General features: G+C 42.0%; 1 protein-coding gene across 2 annotated transcripts in view; it reads right to left on the reverse strand.

The window, feature by feature from the left end:
• Window positions 1–17,281, reverse strand: part of PSMA1 (proteasome 20S subunit alpha 1) — a 50,030-nt gene that overhangs the window by 15,970 nt on the left and 16,779 nt on the right. For both annotated transcript variants that reach the window (XM_033928192.1, XM_033928191.1), the window contains exons 4-6: window positions 14,035–14,138; window positions 6,939–7,027; window positions 3,168–3,238 (exon numbers count right to left, since the gene is read on the reverse strand). In XM_033928192.1, coding sequence (XP_033784083.1) covers window positions 3,168–3,238; window positions 6,939–7,027; window positions 14,035–14,138 — 264 coding nt within the window. The remainder of the gene's footprint in view (window positions 1–3,167; window positions 3,239–6,938; window positions 7,028–14,034; window positions 14,139–17,281) is intronic.

Consider the following 17,281-nt stretch of genomic DNA (forward strand, 5'->3'; position numbering starts at 1 on the left):
ATTTTAAAATGTTGCCAGCAAAAGTTCTTGCTTCACAGCTCAAAGCTTCAGCTCCAGTGTGACTATGCTAGCCTGTAGTAATACAACTGGTAAACTAATTAAAGCTCACATTTATTTGAAAGCTGAAAAAAAGATCCAAGGGCTTTTTAAAACTTTCATTTGAGGAAAATATTTGATTTTTCTTTTCTAGCTAACCTCATCTTCTCTGTTCATTCCTTTATTACTCTTTTTCACTCCCCACTATATTGGCATGAATTTACAATGATCATATTGCTTTTGTAGTTTGTTAATGATATGGCATTTTTGTATTTTCAATGTGACACAAGAGTCTAATAAAAATGATTGAACTACAAAGGTCTGATATTAGAGATGCTACCTCACTTCGTTCTATACAGCCCTACAAGACAAACCAGAAACAACAATCTGCAAATACAAAACCTTCCTGGATAGAACTTTTATGCACCAAGCAAACAAACATCAACACTGGTTAGACAACTACATTAATGGAGCTAGACTGACCTATGTCGCCTTTAGAAAAGCTATAAAAATTGCCTTATCACCTAAAAAAATATCTACACAAAACTCTAAATCAAACATGTCCTCTCCTGCGTATAGGTCTGAAATTTCTAACATCTTTTAAACTTTCTGTATATTGTATTTTGCTACCTTTTTAAAAATTATGCATGCTGTATTTCTCTTATCTCTGCCTATTATAACTCGCTGACTGTCCAGCTCTCTACAATGTAAACCGCCTAGAAGTCTCACGACTATGGCGGTATACAAGAATAAAGTTATTATTATTTTAGTTAATGTTCAATAAACACTTGAATGACAAAAATGTATGCATCCATCCACCCCTTTTCATAATTATCAAAATCACTGCCAGAGACTATGGGGCCCTTCTGCAAAAGCTTAGCACATGCTAACAGAATTAGGGCTTGCTCCTATTCCATTAATGTGTGCTAAAAGGGCCCCTATGAATTTAGCCACTTTGGCCTGGATGCACTAAAGATAGTCGATAATGCTGACCGATTGCTGCTGGCCAATTCCGAACTAGTGATCAATGCACTGCCTAGTTTGCGTGCAAATCATTTGCATGCAAACTCGACAGATAATAATAATAATTTATTCTTGTTTACCGCCAAAGCCATAGTAGTTTGAGGCGGTTTACAATGAGAAGTGCTGGACAATCAGTGAAAAAAATACAACACAAATCATGAGAAATACATACAAGATAAGATTAAAAACAGTGAATTAGGTTACAAATTGATCAAACAACTGTGTTTTTACTAATTTTCTAAAAGTAAAATAAGATGGAGCACGTATAATATTATTATCCAACCAGTCATTCAATTTGCCTGCCTGAAATGCAAGAGTTCTAGCCAGAAATCTTTTAAAGCGACAAGCATTTACTGTTCAGTAAGCAAACATATGGATTCTGCTTGTAGGCCTGTTAAAACGGTCTAGAAATAAAATGAGAGACCAGGTACTCAGGATCCATAACAAATATTGATTTAAAACAGATACAGGAAAATTTAAACAAAACTCTTGCCTCCATGGGTAACCAATGTAGTTTTTGATAATAGGGAGCAATATGTTCCCATTTTTTCCAAACTAAAAATCAACCGAACTGCTGAATTTTGAATAACTCGAAGCCTTTTCAGCGTTTTCTGATATGTACCCAAATAAATAATACTGCAATAGTTGAGCATACTTAAGATGGAAGACTGAGCAATTGACACATATGCAGAGCCATAACAGCAGTGACAGGGGAAGCAGCCTCATGTCACTGCTGTTAAGGCACCGCAACCCCCCTCCCCCATGGCAGCAATGAGACTCCCCATCACCCCCACAGCAGCGATGTGGCAGGAGGGATACCCTCCTCCTGCCACCAGAGATCCCCCGCCATCCCCTGAAACCCCCCTCGGTACCTTCTCAGAGACGTGGGAGCAGGACGGAAGTTCAGTCTGTCCTGCTTGTGGGCTCGTCACCTCATAATGGTGATACACGGGGCAGGACTTAAGGCCCTGATTAGCTCAGACACCTCTCGTTTTTTTCTGACAGCTAAAACCCCCATTTTATTTTTTTGCATAGCCAAGCGATGTTAGTGCATCAATTGCATGGCTACTTTACATGGGGTTTTAGCTAATTTGCATGGCCAGATTAGAAAAAGGGTGATCAAGGGGAAAGTAAACACCAAAAAGTCCAACAGGACAGAGAACCCACGGGTATAAAACAGTACAAATGCTTCTACAGCTTTTCAGTGATTTTGGCTACTCTGGCATGTCAGTTGGACTGAGCTTTGTTTTATCCCAGACCTGCCATCTGTGAATATATACGCTACAGTGATCCCTGATGCAGACGTTCCTCAGATGCCGAAACACAGTGCTGTGTTGGGTCCACAGCTTCTGCCTGTGTCCTTTTATGAAATAAACAAGTTGGTTTTACATCAGTGATCTTCAGTGGAGTGTTCATTGTCCGTTCCCACTTCCTTTTGTACTGATCAAGGGGAAAATCATGTGGTGAGCCGTTTTATGAATCAGACTGGTAATAGCGATCGTCGCCAAAGCTGTGAAAACAGGTTAAGCGATGATCGCTGACTTTAGTGCATCTAGCCCTATTACAGTTATACCAAAAGAAGGTAATGATCTCTCCTCATGCAGCTTACACAGGCCCATTTCATTTTGAAAATAATTATAAAAACGCTAGCCAAAGTATTGGCTGCAAGACTCCATAGAGTCCTCCCCAGATTGGACAGGATGCACCAATCAGGATTTATCTTTCACTATTTGAGATATATTTTAATCATAACAAATACTTAAGTCTTCTTTTACAGTAGAGCAGGACATGGACATCCAAGATGAATTGAAAGTATAGAGGCCTTCACATTCTATTAAGAGATTTAGAATTTCTTTGATACTACTATCTAAAAAAGAGTTTATTTTAAAAGTGTGTTTCATTTTAATCATGCTAGTATATAAAAACAAGTTATACATATAAAAATAACCCGGGAAAAGATTAAGAAAATTACAACTCAAGGAAAACATACAGGTAGAGCACAGGACGAAAAATAACCCGTTTCATTTTGAGATCAGTTCACTTATTAGACGCTATACAATAACTGTACTGCGGCTTGTAGATTAGATAAGGTGAGCAGACATACTTACATCATATCCTGCAATAAGTAGCCCCACACCATATGGTCTCCTACCATAGCGCTGTGTTGGTATTTGGGTTTCTTGAAAGATTATAAAATTAAGGATCTTACTTGTGCAAATGTGATTTTTGTAAATACAAACATTTTTTGGCTGATATACTATTATGTTGCTTAAGTTCTTACACTGTACCTCTTGAATATTTACTCACTCTTCCATTTCCTCCTAATTTGGAAGGGTAGGTAATAAAAATTCAAAATGATTAAAAAAAAACAAATCAGCCAACACATCCTTACCTTACTTTTAAAAGCAGAATTTTTATTTTAAAACCAAACCAAGACCAACATAACTTACCTAGAGTTTAAAATCATCTCGAAATCTCTAATTCACCATCTGAAGCAAATATGATCCTAAGATTATTCATAAATACTACTCAATACCAAGTTGTAAAACTTGGAGATGCAGAAACCGGGGTCTCAACCCTACCATTTACTAATTCTTAAGTTCAGTCAAGATTTAGGGCCCGTTTTACAAAGCCGCATTAGCGGCTGCAGCATGGTAACAGCCCCGAAGCCTAGAGAGATTTAAAGGGCTTTGGGGCTGTTGCCGCACAGCGTGGTAAAACAGGCCCCTTAGTTATCATGCTAAACTGACAAAATTAAGATACGGTTACAGTAGCTGTAGAAAAGCTGCAATAAATACTGAAGGAATTTCCAGCATCTTCCCACAGAGGAAATGTTTGTGTGTGTTAACTACATTGCAGATAACACGATGGAGTTAACTAATTTATCCATGCAGCATTAACTGCACCACTTTATCTGCCACATTAACAACTAATTTACAGTAACTTAGTTTACAAACTGTGCAAGAGGTTTTTAGCTGAATGCTCTTGTGCTGCTCCAACAGTCATTATAAGGCACAGACTCAGTCATTCTCCAATAGGAAGTTAACATGAGGACTCATTGTACACTTCCCCCCTCCCCATTTGCGGTTTCTGCACTCGCGATTTCACATAATCGTGATTTTTTTTGGGGGGGAGGGGAAACTCCCCCCCCCCCCAATATTTTTGCCTTCCCCCCCGGCATCCCGGCCTTACCTAGTGGTCTAGCGGGCTTTCGGGGCAGGAGCAATCTTCCTACGCTCCTGCCTCCTGCAGATCGCCAATAGGAAATGGCTGCTGTGAGTTCCCATAGTCTCTCGCGACTACGACGGGAACTCACGGCAGCCATTTCCTATTGGCGATCTACACGGGGCAGGAGCGTAGGAAGATTGCTCCTGCCCCGAAAGCCCGCTAGACCACCAGGTAAGACCGGGATGCCGGGGGAAGGCGGGAGGGTCAGTGCCGGATATTCGCGGTATTTCCCTATTCGCGGTCCGGCTCTGTCCCTAGCCCCCGCAAATAACGAGGGAGATGTATACTGTCAAGCTGCCATGTTAACCGTTATTGTGCACTAAATTCCAGTGTTTGCTGCTCCATAACTTAAGAGCTGCTTTTACAAAGCTACAATAGCAATTCCACCAGGGCATATTCTACAGGCTTTGGTGCTTTTGCCTTGGGCGAACCACTACTGCAGCTTTGTAAAAGGGGCCCTTAATGCTTCTCTGTACCCAAAGTTAATTTTGCTGTTTAATATAAAAATAAATTACTGATAAACACACTCTAATTTTGAGCAAATCATCTGTTATTAAACTGCCTTTGCTTTTTTTCTTTTTAGTTTTTAGGGTAAATTAAAAGAATTTATCAATGTTTGCTATTGTTAAGATGGATTATTTTACCACAAGTTGTATTTTAGCAGAGTTCCATTTTATCCATCGAGGGCCAAGTACGAGTACAGAGCAACCAAGCTATTATGATGACATCACTGATGATGTTGGTCCTTAGGCATTGGTGGAATGAGGCATTATGACACCACAAAGTCAGCTCTGGTAACCAGAGACACTCTTCACACTAAGGGGGGAATTCAACAATGTGTGCTACTATTAAGAAAGGTTAGTTAATCACAAATTGAGGTAAAATGACTTGTCTTAACAATAGCACACACTGATGAATTCCCCCTAAATCTGAAATTAAAAAATCAGAAGGGGATTAAACTAACAACTCCAAAACAGTGTGTCGACACCCGCCTCTTTCCATGCACCAGCCTTTGAAGGAATTCCGCCTCCTTGCCATTCTTCTGAAAACTAGCCCACCTTATCACTCTATGTATGTAACAAAAATCTCCTCAAAAGAATACCATATTTTTAAGCTTATAACATGCTGAAATTGTGTATCTCTATACAAATAAACTGGTATAAATGTGCCACGTGTATAATTTGTGCTATACCAGTTTAATTGCAAAATTAATGCATTGGTTAACAGCACTTTTTTTTAGGTTCTTGCAGGCATTATTAGTGCATGAAATCTGCAAAATACCATCATGCTAATTTTGCTATCATGTTATATCAATATAGAATGCAAGGGTGTGCATGGTTTGTAAAATCATGTATAACGTGTATATTATATGCGTGAAAATAGGTGTCTGCTGCAACACAACTGTATATGCATTAACCCTTTATACTCATAACATTAAATCAGGGCTTCTCAACCCAGTCTTCGGGACATACCCAACCAGTCAGATTTTCAGGATACCCACAATGAATATACATGAGAAACATTTGCATATAACGCATCTGGAGTACTGCGTCCAATATTGGTCGCCGTACCTTAAGAAGGATATGGCGATACTCGAGAGGGTCCAGAAAAGAGCGACACAATTGATAAAAGGTATGGAAAACCTTTCATATGCTGAAAGATTAGAGAAACTGGGGCTCTTTTCCCTGGAAAAGCGGAGACTTAGAGGGGACATGATAGAGACTTACGAGATCATGAAGGGCATAGAGAAAGTGGATAGGGACAGATTCTTCAAACTTTCAAAAACTACAAGAACGAGAGGGCATTTGGAAAAATTAAAAGGGGACAGATTCAAAACCAATGCTAGGAAGTCCTTCTTCACCCAAAGGGTGGTGGACACCTGGAATGAGCTTCTGGAGGGTGTGATAGGACAGAGTACGGTATTGGGGTTCAAGAAGGGATTAGATGATTTCCTGAAGGAAAAGGGGATAGAAGGGTATAGATAGAGGATTACTATACAGATCCTGGACCTGATGGGCCGCCGTGGGAGCGGACTGATGGGCATGATGGACCTCTGGTCTGACCCAGCAGAGGCATTGCTTATGTTCTTAAGTATCTTGAAAGCCTAACTGGCTAGGTGTGTCCTTTGCTAAAATAATCCAGATGTGGCTTTTGGTTATAGTTACTGTTCATTTTTCAAATCAAACTGTTTATTTCACAGGTAAGAAACTGCAGTTAAGTGCCTGAAGTTGAGAAATGTTTGGGTTTTTTTGCACATACAATCCCTTCTTGACCCAGTGACTTTTGGCAGCACTCATAGGTGCCTGTGCCAGGCAGGAGATCCGGTTTGGGAGCCTGCTAGTCAGGCTGGTGCAGACTTGAAAAATGGCACACACGTAAATGCTGGTATCCTCCAGTAAAGGAAGTTGCTTACTTGGCAGATTCTCTGTCTAATGCTTGAAGAATCACCCATATCTTGTATATTACCATTGTGAGGAGAAAATGCTAATTAGAACACAGACAAAGTACCTTGTAATCAGATTAACATCTAATTACTTTTGCAAAAAGCTAACCTCCATTTAGTACTTATTCTACAAACATCAGCCCCTCTACAATATGAGCTGAAAAAGACCACCACATTAAAAGTGATAATCCCAACACAAAAAGGATACTGCTCCCAATTAGGGACACCAGACGAGATACAGGAAGAGGTCTGTCAAACACAAATCGAGAATCCAGACACTCCTGACGCATGAAATGACTGTCACAAAAAAGAGAAAAAGTTTGGTAAACAAAGTAAAAACTATAAAGGCATCTGTATTTCACCAAGCAGCTTCTCTTTTGCAAACTCAGGAAGATGCATCATAAGGAGGGGCCCGTCAGAGGGAAGACTGCGAGCACCGTCGAACAGGCCAGTGTAGGGATTGGCTCGCTCTTCTACAAGGTATATGCCAGCAGCAAGGAGGGAGGTACGGTGCTATGCTGGATACATGGGAGGCAGGCCTGGAGTTATTAAATTCACGAGGGGAGATGGGGCTGGAGCTGTTGGACCTGAAGGGAAGAGAGATGTTTGGGCTGGAAGAAAGGAAGAAAAAGGTGCTTGACCCATGGGGGTGCTGGAACTGAAGGGAAGGGAAAGAGCTACAGGAGGGAGAGATAGAGAGGTTTGAAAGGAAGAGAAGGAAAAATTATGCCATACTAAGGGGATGAAGGACTGAAATACTGAGCACACTATAGAGGGAGAGAGAAAGGAAGACACATAGGGAGGTATACAGAAATAGAGGGAAATAATGAGCATGGCGAGGATAATAGGGACAGGGACACAAAGGGGCAATGTCAGACATATGAGACTTGTGCAGATGGGATCACACTGAGCTTGCGGGGATTGAAAGGGACAGGGTGAGTTTGCAGAGAGGGGGGGGGGACGACAAATTTTGTCCCTGTATCATTCTCTGCAGCCATCTCAGCCAATGCAGAGTACAAAAGGCTAAATGTTTCCAGCACTCCAGTAGAGATTCAGTATAGAGTCCATTCCAGGAAGTGTTTTATGAACGATGTAGCAGCACTTTTAAGAGTGGATTATTTGGATTTTGACTATATTATAACCTGCTTTGAATGACTAAGGGGCCCTTTTACTAAAGCTTAGACGCTAGGTGATTGACTGGAACAGCAAGGCAGTATACCTCGCAGAAATTTTTTTTTTTTTTTTTTTTTAAATAAATAAAAATAAACTAACCTGGGAATCAAACCTAGGTTCTGCCACTAAACCACTGTACCAACCCAGGTTTGACTTATAGCATTTTAAATTTTGGACTGGGTCTAAATATATACTCTTTTGGTCTTTGTTCTACACATATAAACCTTTTTAAACTGAGTTTTATTATCTTGTTGCTGTGTGAACGAGGAGCTGCTTTTCTACCATGACAACCTATTTCCCACTACTAAGCACTAAGATGTACATGCAAGTTACCCAAGTAAGACTCTGATACCACATAGCAAGGGATCATGACTGAAGATGTGCAAGTCCTTTAAAAATATGCTCAACATTACCTACGGACTTAACATTACCCAATAGAGTATGGTGCAGTGGTTAAAGCTATAACCTCAGCACCTGAGGTTGTGGGTTCAAACTAGAGAATGACACGGTGGCGGTTTACCCGCGGCCACCGCATTTTAGCCGCGGGTCACCCGCCGAAAATGGGGAAGAAAACTAGCAGTCGCTGCGGCGACGGGGACAAGGCCATTCACCGCCCGCGGGGCGGTGAATGGTCTTGTTCCCCGCAGTGAGGCATGAAGGATCGCGCGGTCCCCGCAGCTCACACCCGCCTGCCCAATCGATTCTAGTGTTTAGCCAGCTCTCTCCCTTCTCCTCACCTTAGTTTGTAGATTTTCTTTTTCGGCGACCCGCACGCTATCAGAGAGCCGCGCACGCGCGGCTGCTCAGTGTTCAATCTTCTGCTCTGACGCAACCGGAAACAGGAAGTTGCAGCAGAGCAGAAGATTGAACACTGAGCAGCCGCGCAGCGCTCTCTGATAGCGTGCGGGTCGCCGAAAAAGAAAATCTACAAACTAAGGTGAGGAGAAGGGAGAGAGCTGGCTAAACACTAGAATCGATTGGGCAGGCGGGTGTGAGCTGCGGGGACCGTGCGATCGCTAGTGTTCCCGGCTCAAATTGGAAGGAGGGAGTGAAAATATTACAGTACTAAGGCTTATATGGATGCAGCGGGGACGGTGACGGGGCGGTGAATGGGATGGCAGTGGCGGTGACGGGGCGGTGAAAGGGATGGCGGTGACGGTGACGGGGCGGTGCAGAGGATGGTGGGCCGGTGACGGGGCGGTGACGGGGACATATTTTTTCCCCGTGTCATTCTCTAGTTCAAACCCACACTACTCCTTCTGACCCTGGGCAAGTCACTTAATCCCTCCATTGCCCCAGGTACATCAGATATATTGTGAGCCCACCGGGACAGACAGGGAAAAAATGCTTATGTACCTGAATAAATTCATGTAAACCATTCTGAACTCCCCTGGGAGGGAGGCATAAATAATTTTCCTTTTACTTATATTTCAGGCCACATATATTTGAATTTTCTTTTATGTTGCATTTCTGAGAGCAACTCTATAAAACACAAATAATAAAGATCCCAATGAAAAATCAACTGGATCTATAAAATTGAAAAGAAGTCCACAAAAACCTCATACTGGTGATTGGCTGTGGACATTTCAATAAGTATACAAGTATTTTTGATGCTTAAGTGGAATTTTTTGTGCGTCTCCAATCTTTGTAATTTACTTCAAAGTACTAGCAAGAACCATTTTCATCTTTTTGGGGATCTACTTTAGACTTTTCTTTGACATGCCAGCAAAAACACAGAGTGTGGCGCAGTGGTTAAAGCCACAGCCTCAGCACCCTGGGGTTGTGGGTTCAAATCCACGCTGCACCTTGTGACCCTGGGCAAGTCACTTAATCCCCCCATTGCCCAGGTACACTAGATAGATTGTGAGCCCACAGGGACAGGCAGGGAAAAATGCTTGAGTACCTGAATAAATTCATGTAAAACCGTTCTGAGCTGTCCTGGGAGAACGGTATAGAAAATTAATAATACGTATTTCTAATAAAACTTGAGTTAGTCTAATATCCACCAGCTTTGAATTGTTTGTAACACTCAATTACCTGTATAGCTGCATTTACAACCTGCAACTACTTATTGTTAACCTACTACCGCATGTTACTTGTTACCACAACCTGTCACCACTTGTTATAAGTATAACCGCATGTAAAACCAGCTACTGCATATCTTAGCCTGACACTGCATATATAGCCTGTACTACTCCTCTACTGTTATCGCATGTTCATCGCATGTCTAGCTCTACCACCACTTACTTCGCCTGCTCTGCCCATCACTACTACCTTTTATACAGCCTAGCCCCTCCTCAGCCTGCATCTTACTAGCAGCACTAATCTCTCCCACCTCCTGCCTGACAAGCTCTGCCCAAACCCTCTCTCACTATCTCTCCTCGCTCCCACCATGAAGCCACCCTCCTGGCTCCTCCTTCTACTTCTCTGCTCTTTCACCAATACTTCCCACTGCCAAATATCTCTCCCCCCAACCTCCCCGACTCCACAGTCTCAAACACCTGCCCAGGCCTCAGAATCCCCACACTAGTACACACTAGAACTCATCACAACAAAAAACACAGAGGAAGAAACCACTCCTCCTTAAAGCCTGTCCCTCCAGCCAACCTACCCAACCTCACCTCTGTCTCTCTCACCCCGGTCCCCACACTCTACTGTAACGCCAGATCAGTCCGCAACAAGACCCAAATAATAAAAGACCTACTCGATGACTCCGATCCGGGTTTCGTGTGCATCACAGAATCATGGATCGGAAAAGACGATACTTTCACACAAAACGAACTCTGCCCCCCTGGCTACCACAGCCTCTTCTCACCCAGAATCAACCGGAAAGGAGGAGGCCTGGCTCTGCTTTACAAATCATTCTTCAATGTTCAGCTCCTTGAAAAGGGCAGCCATACCTCTCTAGAATTCTTACTAGCTTCAGTTAAAGACGAACTCCAACCCCACCCACTAGGCATCTTGCTTCTCTACCGCCCTCCTATCCCCTGGAATAAATCCTCTGAACTTGTCCTAGAGACTATAACAAGAGTCTTCCTAAAATTCCAGAGACTACTGATCATAGGAGATATTAACCTCCACCTTGACGATAACACCAGCATGGACACAACTGAATTCAAAGACTTCCTCACCTCCCTTGGCTTCACCACTCCTCCACCCACACCTACCCATGATAAAGGACATAAACTAGACATCATCAGCTTCCTCGACCTGACTGAGCACAAAACTTCTGCCGAAGAGGCCCGCTGGGACCTTGTCCCATGGTCTGACCACCTTCTAGGCTCTTTCTGCCTCCCCATCTTCATGTCTCATCTAGGTACTCCACCCCGGCCCACAAAATCTATCACCTACCGCAAAAAAATCACGAGCGAATTGTTCTGGACCCAATTTCTTAACCAACTTCCCCCTTCTCCTAAACACACAGACCCAGAGTCCAACTGGCATAATTGGGTTACCCTTTCCGGGACTACCTACCACGCTCTGGCCCCTTTATCTACAAAATCTATCTCCCACTCCCACAAAGCCCCCTGGTACCTTCCATATCACAGGGAACTAAAACAGAATTGTCGAGCCCTGGAACGGAAATGGAAAAAAAATCGAAATCCCCCTCAGACAAACAATCCTGGCGAGACAACATCAAGTGCTATAACACAATACTAAAAAAAAGCAAGAAAGAAATAAAATCACCAGATCAAAAAATCAAAATAGTACTCTGTTCTACATCTGGCGAAACAACCTCAAAAAACGACTCCACCTCTCCCCTCCTTCCGCAAACGACTTAGCCAAATTTTTCAATGAAAAGATTTCCACCATAAGGAGCTCTTTCCCCTCAGCAGTCTCTTACAATTCTCTTCCTCCCAATGACTCAAACCCTATCCCAGCGGATAGATCCTGGACGACATTCGAACACATATCTGAACCCCAGATCTCTAAACTCTGCCTCAGACTGAAATCCTGCAAATGCATCTTAGATCCTTTCCCATCCCACCTTTATGAAAACATTCCTGCACAGGCCATCTCCTCCCTTGCGAGACTCATTAACTCTGCTCTACTATCAGGCTTGTTCTCCACAAAAATGGGCCACATTGCCTTGTCACCTATTCTGAAAAAAGCCGATCTCGACCCCTCCCTACCATCAAACTACCGTCCCATAGCAAATATCCCTCTACTTACCAAACTTCTAGAAACCATAGTTGCTACCCAGCTCTCCTCCTATCTCGAGAGATTCTCCATTCTTCACCCCTACCAACATGGCTTCAGACCCTGCTTTAGCACTGAATCCCTCCTAGTTTCCCTAATTTCAAAGGTACAACAACTACACTCACGTAACAAATTTGCTGTCCTACTACAATTCGATCTTTCCGCTGCTTTTGATGTCGTCCATCACGACATACTACTTTACCAACTTTCCGAGATTGGAATCGACTCCACCGTCCTAATGTGGTTCTCAAACTTCTTACGCTCCCGTTCCTACCCCGTCAACACAAATGGCACCATGTCCACTCCTTGGACTCCATCTTGCGGTGTCCCTCAAGGATCACCCCTTTCCCCTATTCTCTTTAACATCTACATGTCCTCCCTGAAACTCTTTCAACAATCCCCCCTGGAAACAATCTACACTTATGCAGATGACATCCTTGTCCTCCTTGAGACTGACCAGAACCTCACCAACCTCCACGAAAACATTACAGCTTGCATAATGAGACTCCGTGCCTGGTCCCTCTCGGTACAGATGAAACTAAACGAATCTAAAACAAAACTACTCTGGCTCAGCCCAAAATTTGAACACCTGCCCACACTTTTCACACTACAGCTCGAGTTCTCATGCAAGGTCCTTGGTATCACTATCGATTCCTCTCTCTCCCTCAATGATCACCTCAACTCCTTGGCAAAATCATGCTTTTTCAGCCTTCACATGCTGAGGAAAACTAGATCCTACTTCAGCCAACAACACTTTGCCATCCTTGTCCAATCCATCATCCTCTCCAAACTAGATTACTGCAATGCCATCCACTTAAATCTATCAAAAAAAAGTATTCTAAGACTCCAGCTAATCCAGAATACTGCAGCCAAACTGATCTTCTCAAAACGCAAGTCTGACCATGCCTCCCCACTCCTTGCCAAACTTCATTGGCTCCCAATAATCTCCAGAATCCATTTCAAATGTTCCTGCCTGGCTTTCAAGATCATTCACGGAATCCTGCCACCTCTTATCCCACTGTCTTTCAACTCCTCCAGTCCCGACTCCTCCAGAACTGCCCAAAGGCTTAAACTAGCCTTCCCCTCTCCACGCGGCATCCACTATTCAGGCAAACTGGGAAAATCCCTTCTCTTCAAAATCACAGGTCTTTGGAACAACCTCACCACCCCGCTGCGTAACCTGAGCTCCCTTCAGTTATTCCGCAAACAACTGAAAACCTAGCTTTTCAGCAAATTGTAGCTCTATCCTTCCCCCCTTTCTCTCCCCCCTTCTACACATAAGTTCATGTAATCCTTTTTCTTCTTCTCTACCCACTATTTTAAGTTCTTGTAAACCGTGTCGAGCTCCATTCTCATGGAGATGATGCGGTATATAAACTTAAGGTTTAGATTAGATTACACTGGAATGTTTTTTTAGCTTCATATCAGCTGTACAGCAATTTTCAGATACACATCCTGCAACGCTAATATAAATCAGCTTGCTATTTTCACCATTACTGTAGAATTAAAAAATTTATAAGTATCCAAAGCAAAGAAAGAAACGATGTAGACTTGTCTAAAAGCAAAAGCAACATTAGAAGATGTATAAAATGATTGGTTGTATAAATTAAAATTTTTGCAAAAAATGTCAGGCTCAAAAAAAAGTTATTGTAAATGTCCCATGGATGGCCGTCCATGAGAAATTTACAATTACTTTTTTTTTTGAGCCTGACTTTTTTTTGCAAACATTATTTTGAGTTATTCTCCTTACTGTGGGTGTGAATTAAAAGCAATACACTTTCTGAATGCTGCCATTAACAGATACATATCACATATAATATATACCATCCTAAGAGAAATCAGGAAACACTGTTGGGTAAAGATGTTAACCAAGATATAAACACAGTGAATGCAGTCCTTTGTTATTTCTTAGATGCTTACAAATTCCTTACCACAAGAGTCTTGCATCAGCAGTAAGACCAGCAATTGAGATGCCAATGTGGTTGTCCACATTCAGAATTTTTTTCTGATGTGCTGCCAGTTCAGACTGTGCTCTCTATGCAAAAAATATGGAAAAAAAAATACAATATTGTGTGTAGAAACAGAGAATGATAGCAGATAAAGACCACATGACCTATTCCCGATTCCCTTCTTCCCCCTTCCCTCTGTACTATTACACAGTTAGGATTATAAACCGCCCTGAGCTGATAAGGACATATCATATCTCCCTTTCCTGCCTTTTTTTTCCAAATTAAATATCCTGAGATTTTTAGTTTACATATGCTTTATGATGAAAATCACTAACCATTATAGCAGCCACCCTCTGGAATGATTCCATCCTGTTTATATCTTTATTGAGAGGTTCAGTCCTCAGACCGAGTGTGCTCATCAACAGAAGCCCAAGGATAGACAGTATTTCAAAACCATACAATCGGAAGGTCCTAGTCTCCTACAATTCCATGGACCATGAGAAATTCTGGCCCATTCCACACCATTCCCAATTCTATGTGAAACATGGGAGGTGTCAACAATGGCTGCGTTACTCTCTTGCCCCTCATCCAAAATAATCTCAGCTTCTTCTGCACATAATGTAAGTGATGTGCTTCAAGCTGTATTCTCCCCCCTCTGCTTCTAACTAAGCTCACACTTTGAACCATAAGGAATAAGCAAGATGCCAATCCGGAGCAGGAAGAATTGGCTTAAGAGGTGCTGGTCTCTTCCTGCAACTAAACAAAGCCAAGATGGGAAAGCAAGCAAACAGATGGACAGGGTAGGGGGCATGTAAGAGTAAAAGGAGAAATAAGGTGAGTAAGAGGATCAGGGTAAAGGGAAGATAAGCAAGTAGATGGGGGAGTCTGGCAGCGAGAGGGAAATCAGTTCATTCCAAGCATCAAGTAGTCTAGGGCTCCCCACCTCACCATCACGGATTTTGATGAAACTTTGTGTGCTGAATCTAACATGACCCAACCAACTCTGGTCAAGTTTAAGAACCACCATAGGATTACGAGGGGTAAAGTGAGTTTTTAATATATATACTTAAAGTATTGTACAATTAATATTAGTACTAATGTTCAATACCTATTCTAAACAAGCAGATCAAGGTAGTTAAAAAAAAATTGAGTAATATGCGTTAGCCTTAAATCTTTTGGTGGCCCTCGGAGTTCTCTCGTATTCACATTGCAGCCCTTTGAATTAAAATGGCTGGAGACAGTGTCTCTCAAACATTTTTAGCTCCAGCACACTAACCCCCTCTTCTACGAAACCGCACTAGTGGTTTTTAGCGCTACGCCCAACGCTCATTGAGTGGGCCATTCAGCACAGCTTTCTGCGCTAAAAACCACTAGCGCGGTTTCGTAGAAGAGGGGGGGTAATTGGAGCAAATGTTTTTCGCGGCACATTATAATATAATTGCAAAACCAACAAAAACTTTAATCTGAGAGTTATTTAAGTTATGTCTGGGTAATTGTAAGAATGGTGAAACTAAAGTAGATAGAACAGAATTGCTAATGAGCTTGTTCTTGAGTGCAAATTGACTCAAAACGTGGCTCGATAATTGACAAGCAAAAACATGTATTTCATCTTCTACCATTTGCAGTCATTCTCTTTTTTTTTTTCAATTTAATTTCTGTGAGAGCTAAAAATCCAAAATTTGTAAAGATAAGAAGATCCAAATAGTAACAAAGCCTTGATTGCTTTGTTGCTCAAGTTAGCAAAACTAATGCATAAAAAATAAAAATAAAATTACTTGCCGTTCATTTTCAAGGACCAATCACATCAAAGAATGACGCTTGTCTGGGCAGTTGTATCCTTGACAGACTCTTGCGTACACAATGTACATGTCATCTATTCTAGCGTATATTTATGAAGGGAATATTTCAAAATAAAGTAAAATTCTGAAATCTCTTGTGGCGACACCCAGAATCTCTTTAGGGCACACAGTTTGAGAGACACTGCTCTATGAGACCAAGGACTGATCTTTGTAAAATACCACCACTAATGCCCCTTTCCTCGAGGTGAAATCCATTTTCCGCTATCCTTTTTTTACTTCTGTATCAGCTCCCTTTAGTGAGATCAGTAAGTATGCCTTTACCGAGATTAATGGGTGACCATAACGGTGGAAGCAATCTGTGCTGAAATTCTGCCACTCAATTTCAGCCAAAGCTGAAGCAACCTCCACCTCTTCCCTCTTCTCTCACCCCCAGACCCACCCTTTGCTGCTTCCCTTCGAACCAGTTTCTAACCCAGTTAATTTAAAGCAAGGATGTTACGCAGAGTATGCCAAAGGCCCTGCTGATATCCAAACACACTAGTACTCTCAATCCATTTATCTGGCCACCCGCTCAAAGAAATTGATCAGACTTGTCAACGATATCTACTTCACATTAAACTCTGCTGCCCTGAATTCTGTTTGGGTTTTTTTTTTTTTCTTACAAGGGAGGAGAGGTACCTGGATTAATTCTGGAAGAACCTGCAAATTGGATATTAAATTGACTGCACGTTACTATCAGTATTCCCTCTAAGCGGGCGGGTGTTGTGAGCAAACTTTTTTCACTGTGAGCTAAAAATATCGGGCGCCAGCAAGTTATGAGCCAAATAAATATGTTGTCAAAGTTGCTGATACATGAGGACGAGGTATTCAAAGGAATTTTAGGCCTACACGCTAAATTAAATAACGTTAAATAATATTTTTAAGAACACAAAACAACGCATTAATTCTTGAAAGTACAAAATTCTTTATTTTTTTTTTTACCAGAAAAACTCAAATTTATTTTAAAACAGTCTACAGAAATTGTAGGGATGAAATGATATCTTAATAAATGTTTTACAACAAATGTAGTTATGTCTGTTACATCCATATGTGTAAACTGTAAATTAAAAACAGTCCAGAAGACAATACGTTTGATGCTTTCAATTTCTAGACAATCTATCAATTCCAGCTTCTACACAAAAGTATAAATACATTAAAACACCCCCACCCCGACGTCCGATTCCTCCCCCAGCCTCCCCTTACCTTTGCGACGCGTTACATGGACTGCCAGCTCGCCTGCCTGCAAGCACGTGTGTGCGCTGTGATGAGAAACTTGTGCGCTGCGAGGTAATATTTTGTGCGCCAGCGCACGCCAGCGCAGCTTAGCGGGAACACTGGTTACTATGTTATATCACACAGTAACGTACAGTCAATTTAATATCCAATTTGCA

The sequence above is a fragment of the Geotrypetes seraphini genome, chromosome 19 (genome assembly GCF_902459505.1).
Source record: "Geotrypetes seraphini chromosome 19, aGeoSer1.1, whole genome shotgun sequence".
Classification (NCBI taxonomy): Eukaryota; Metazoa; Chordata; class Amphibia; order Gymnophiona; family Dermophiidae; genus Geotrypetes; species Geotrypetes seraphini.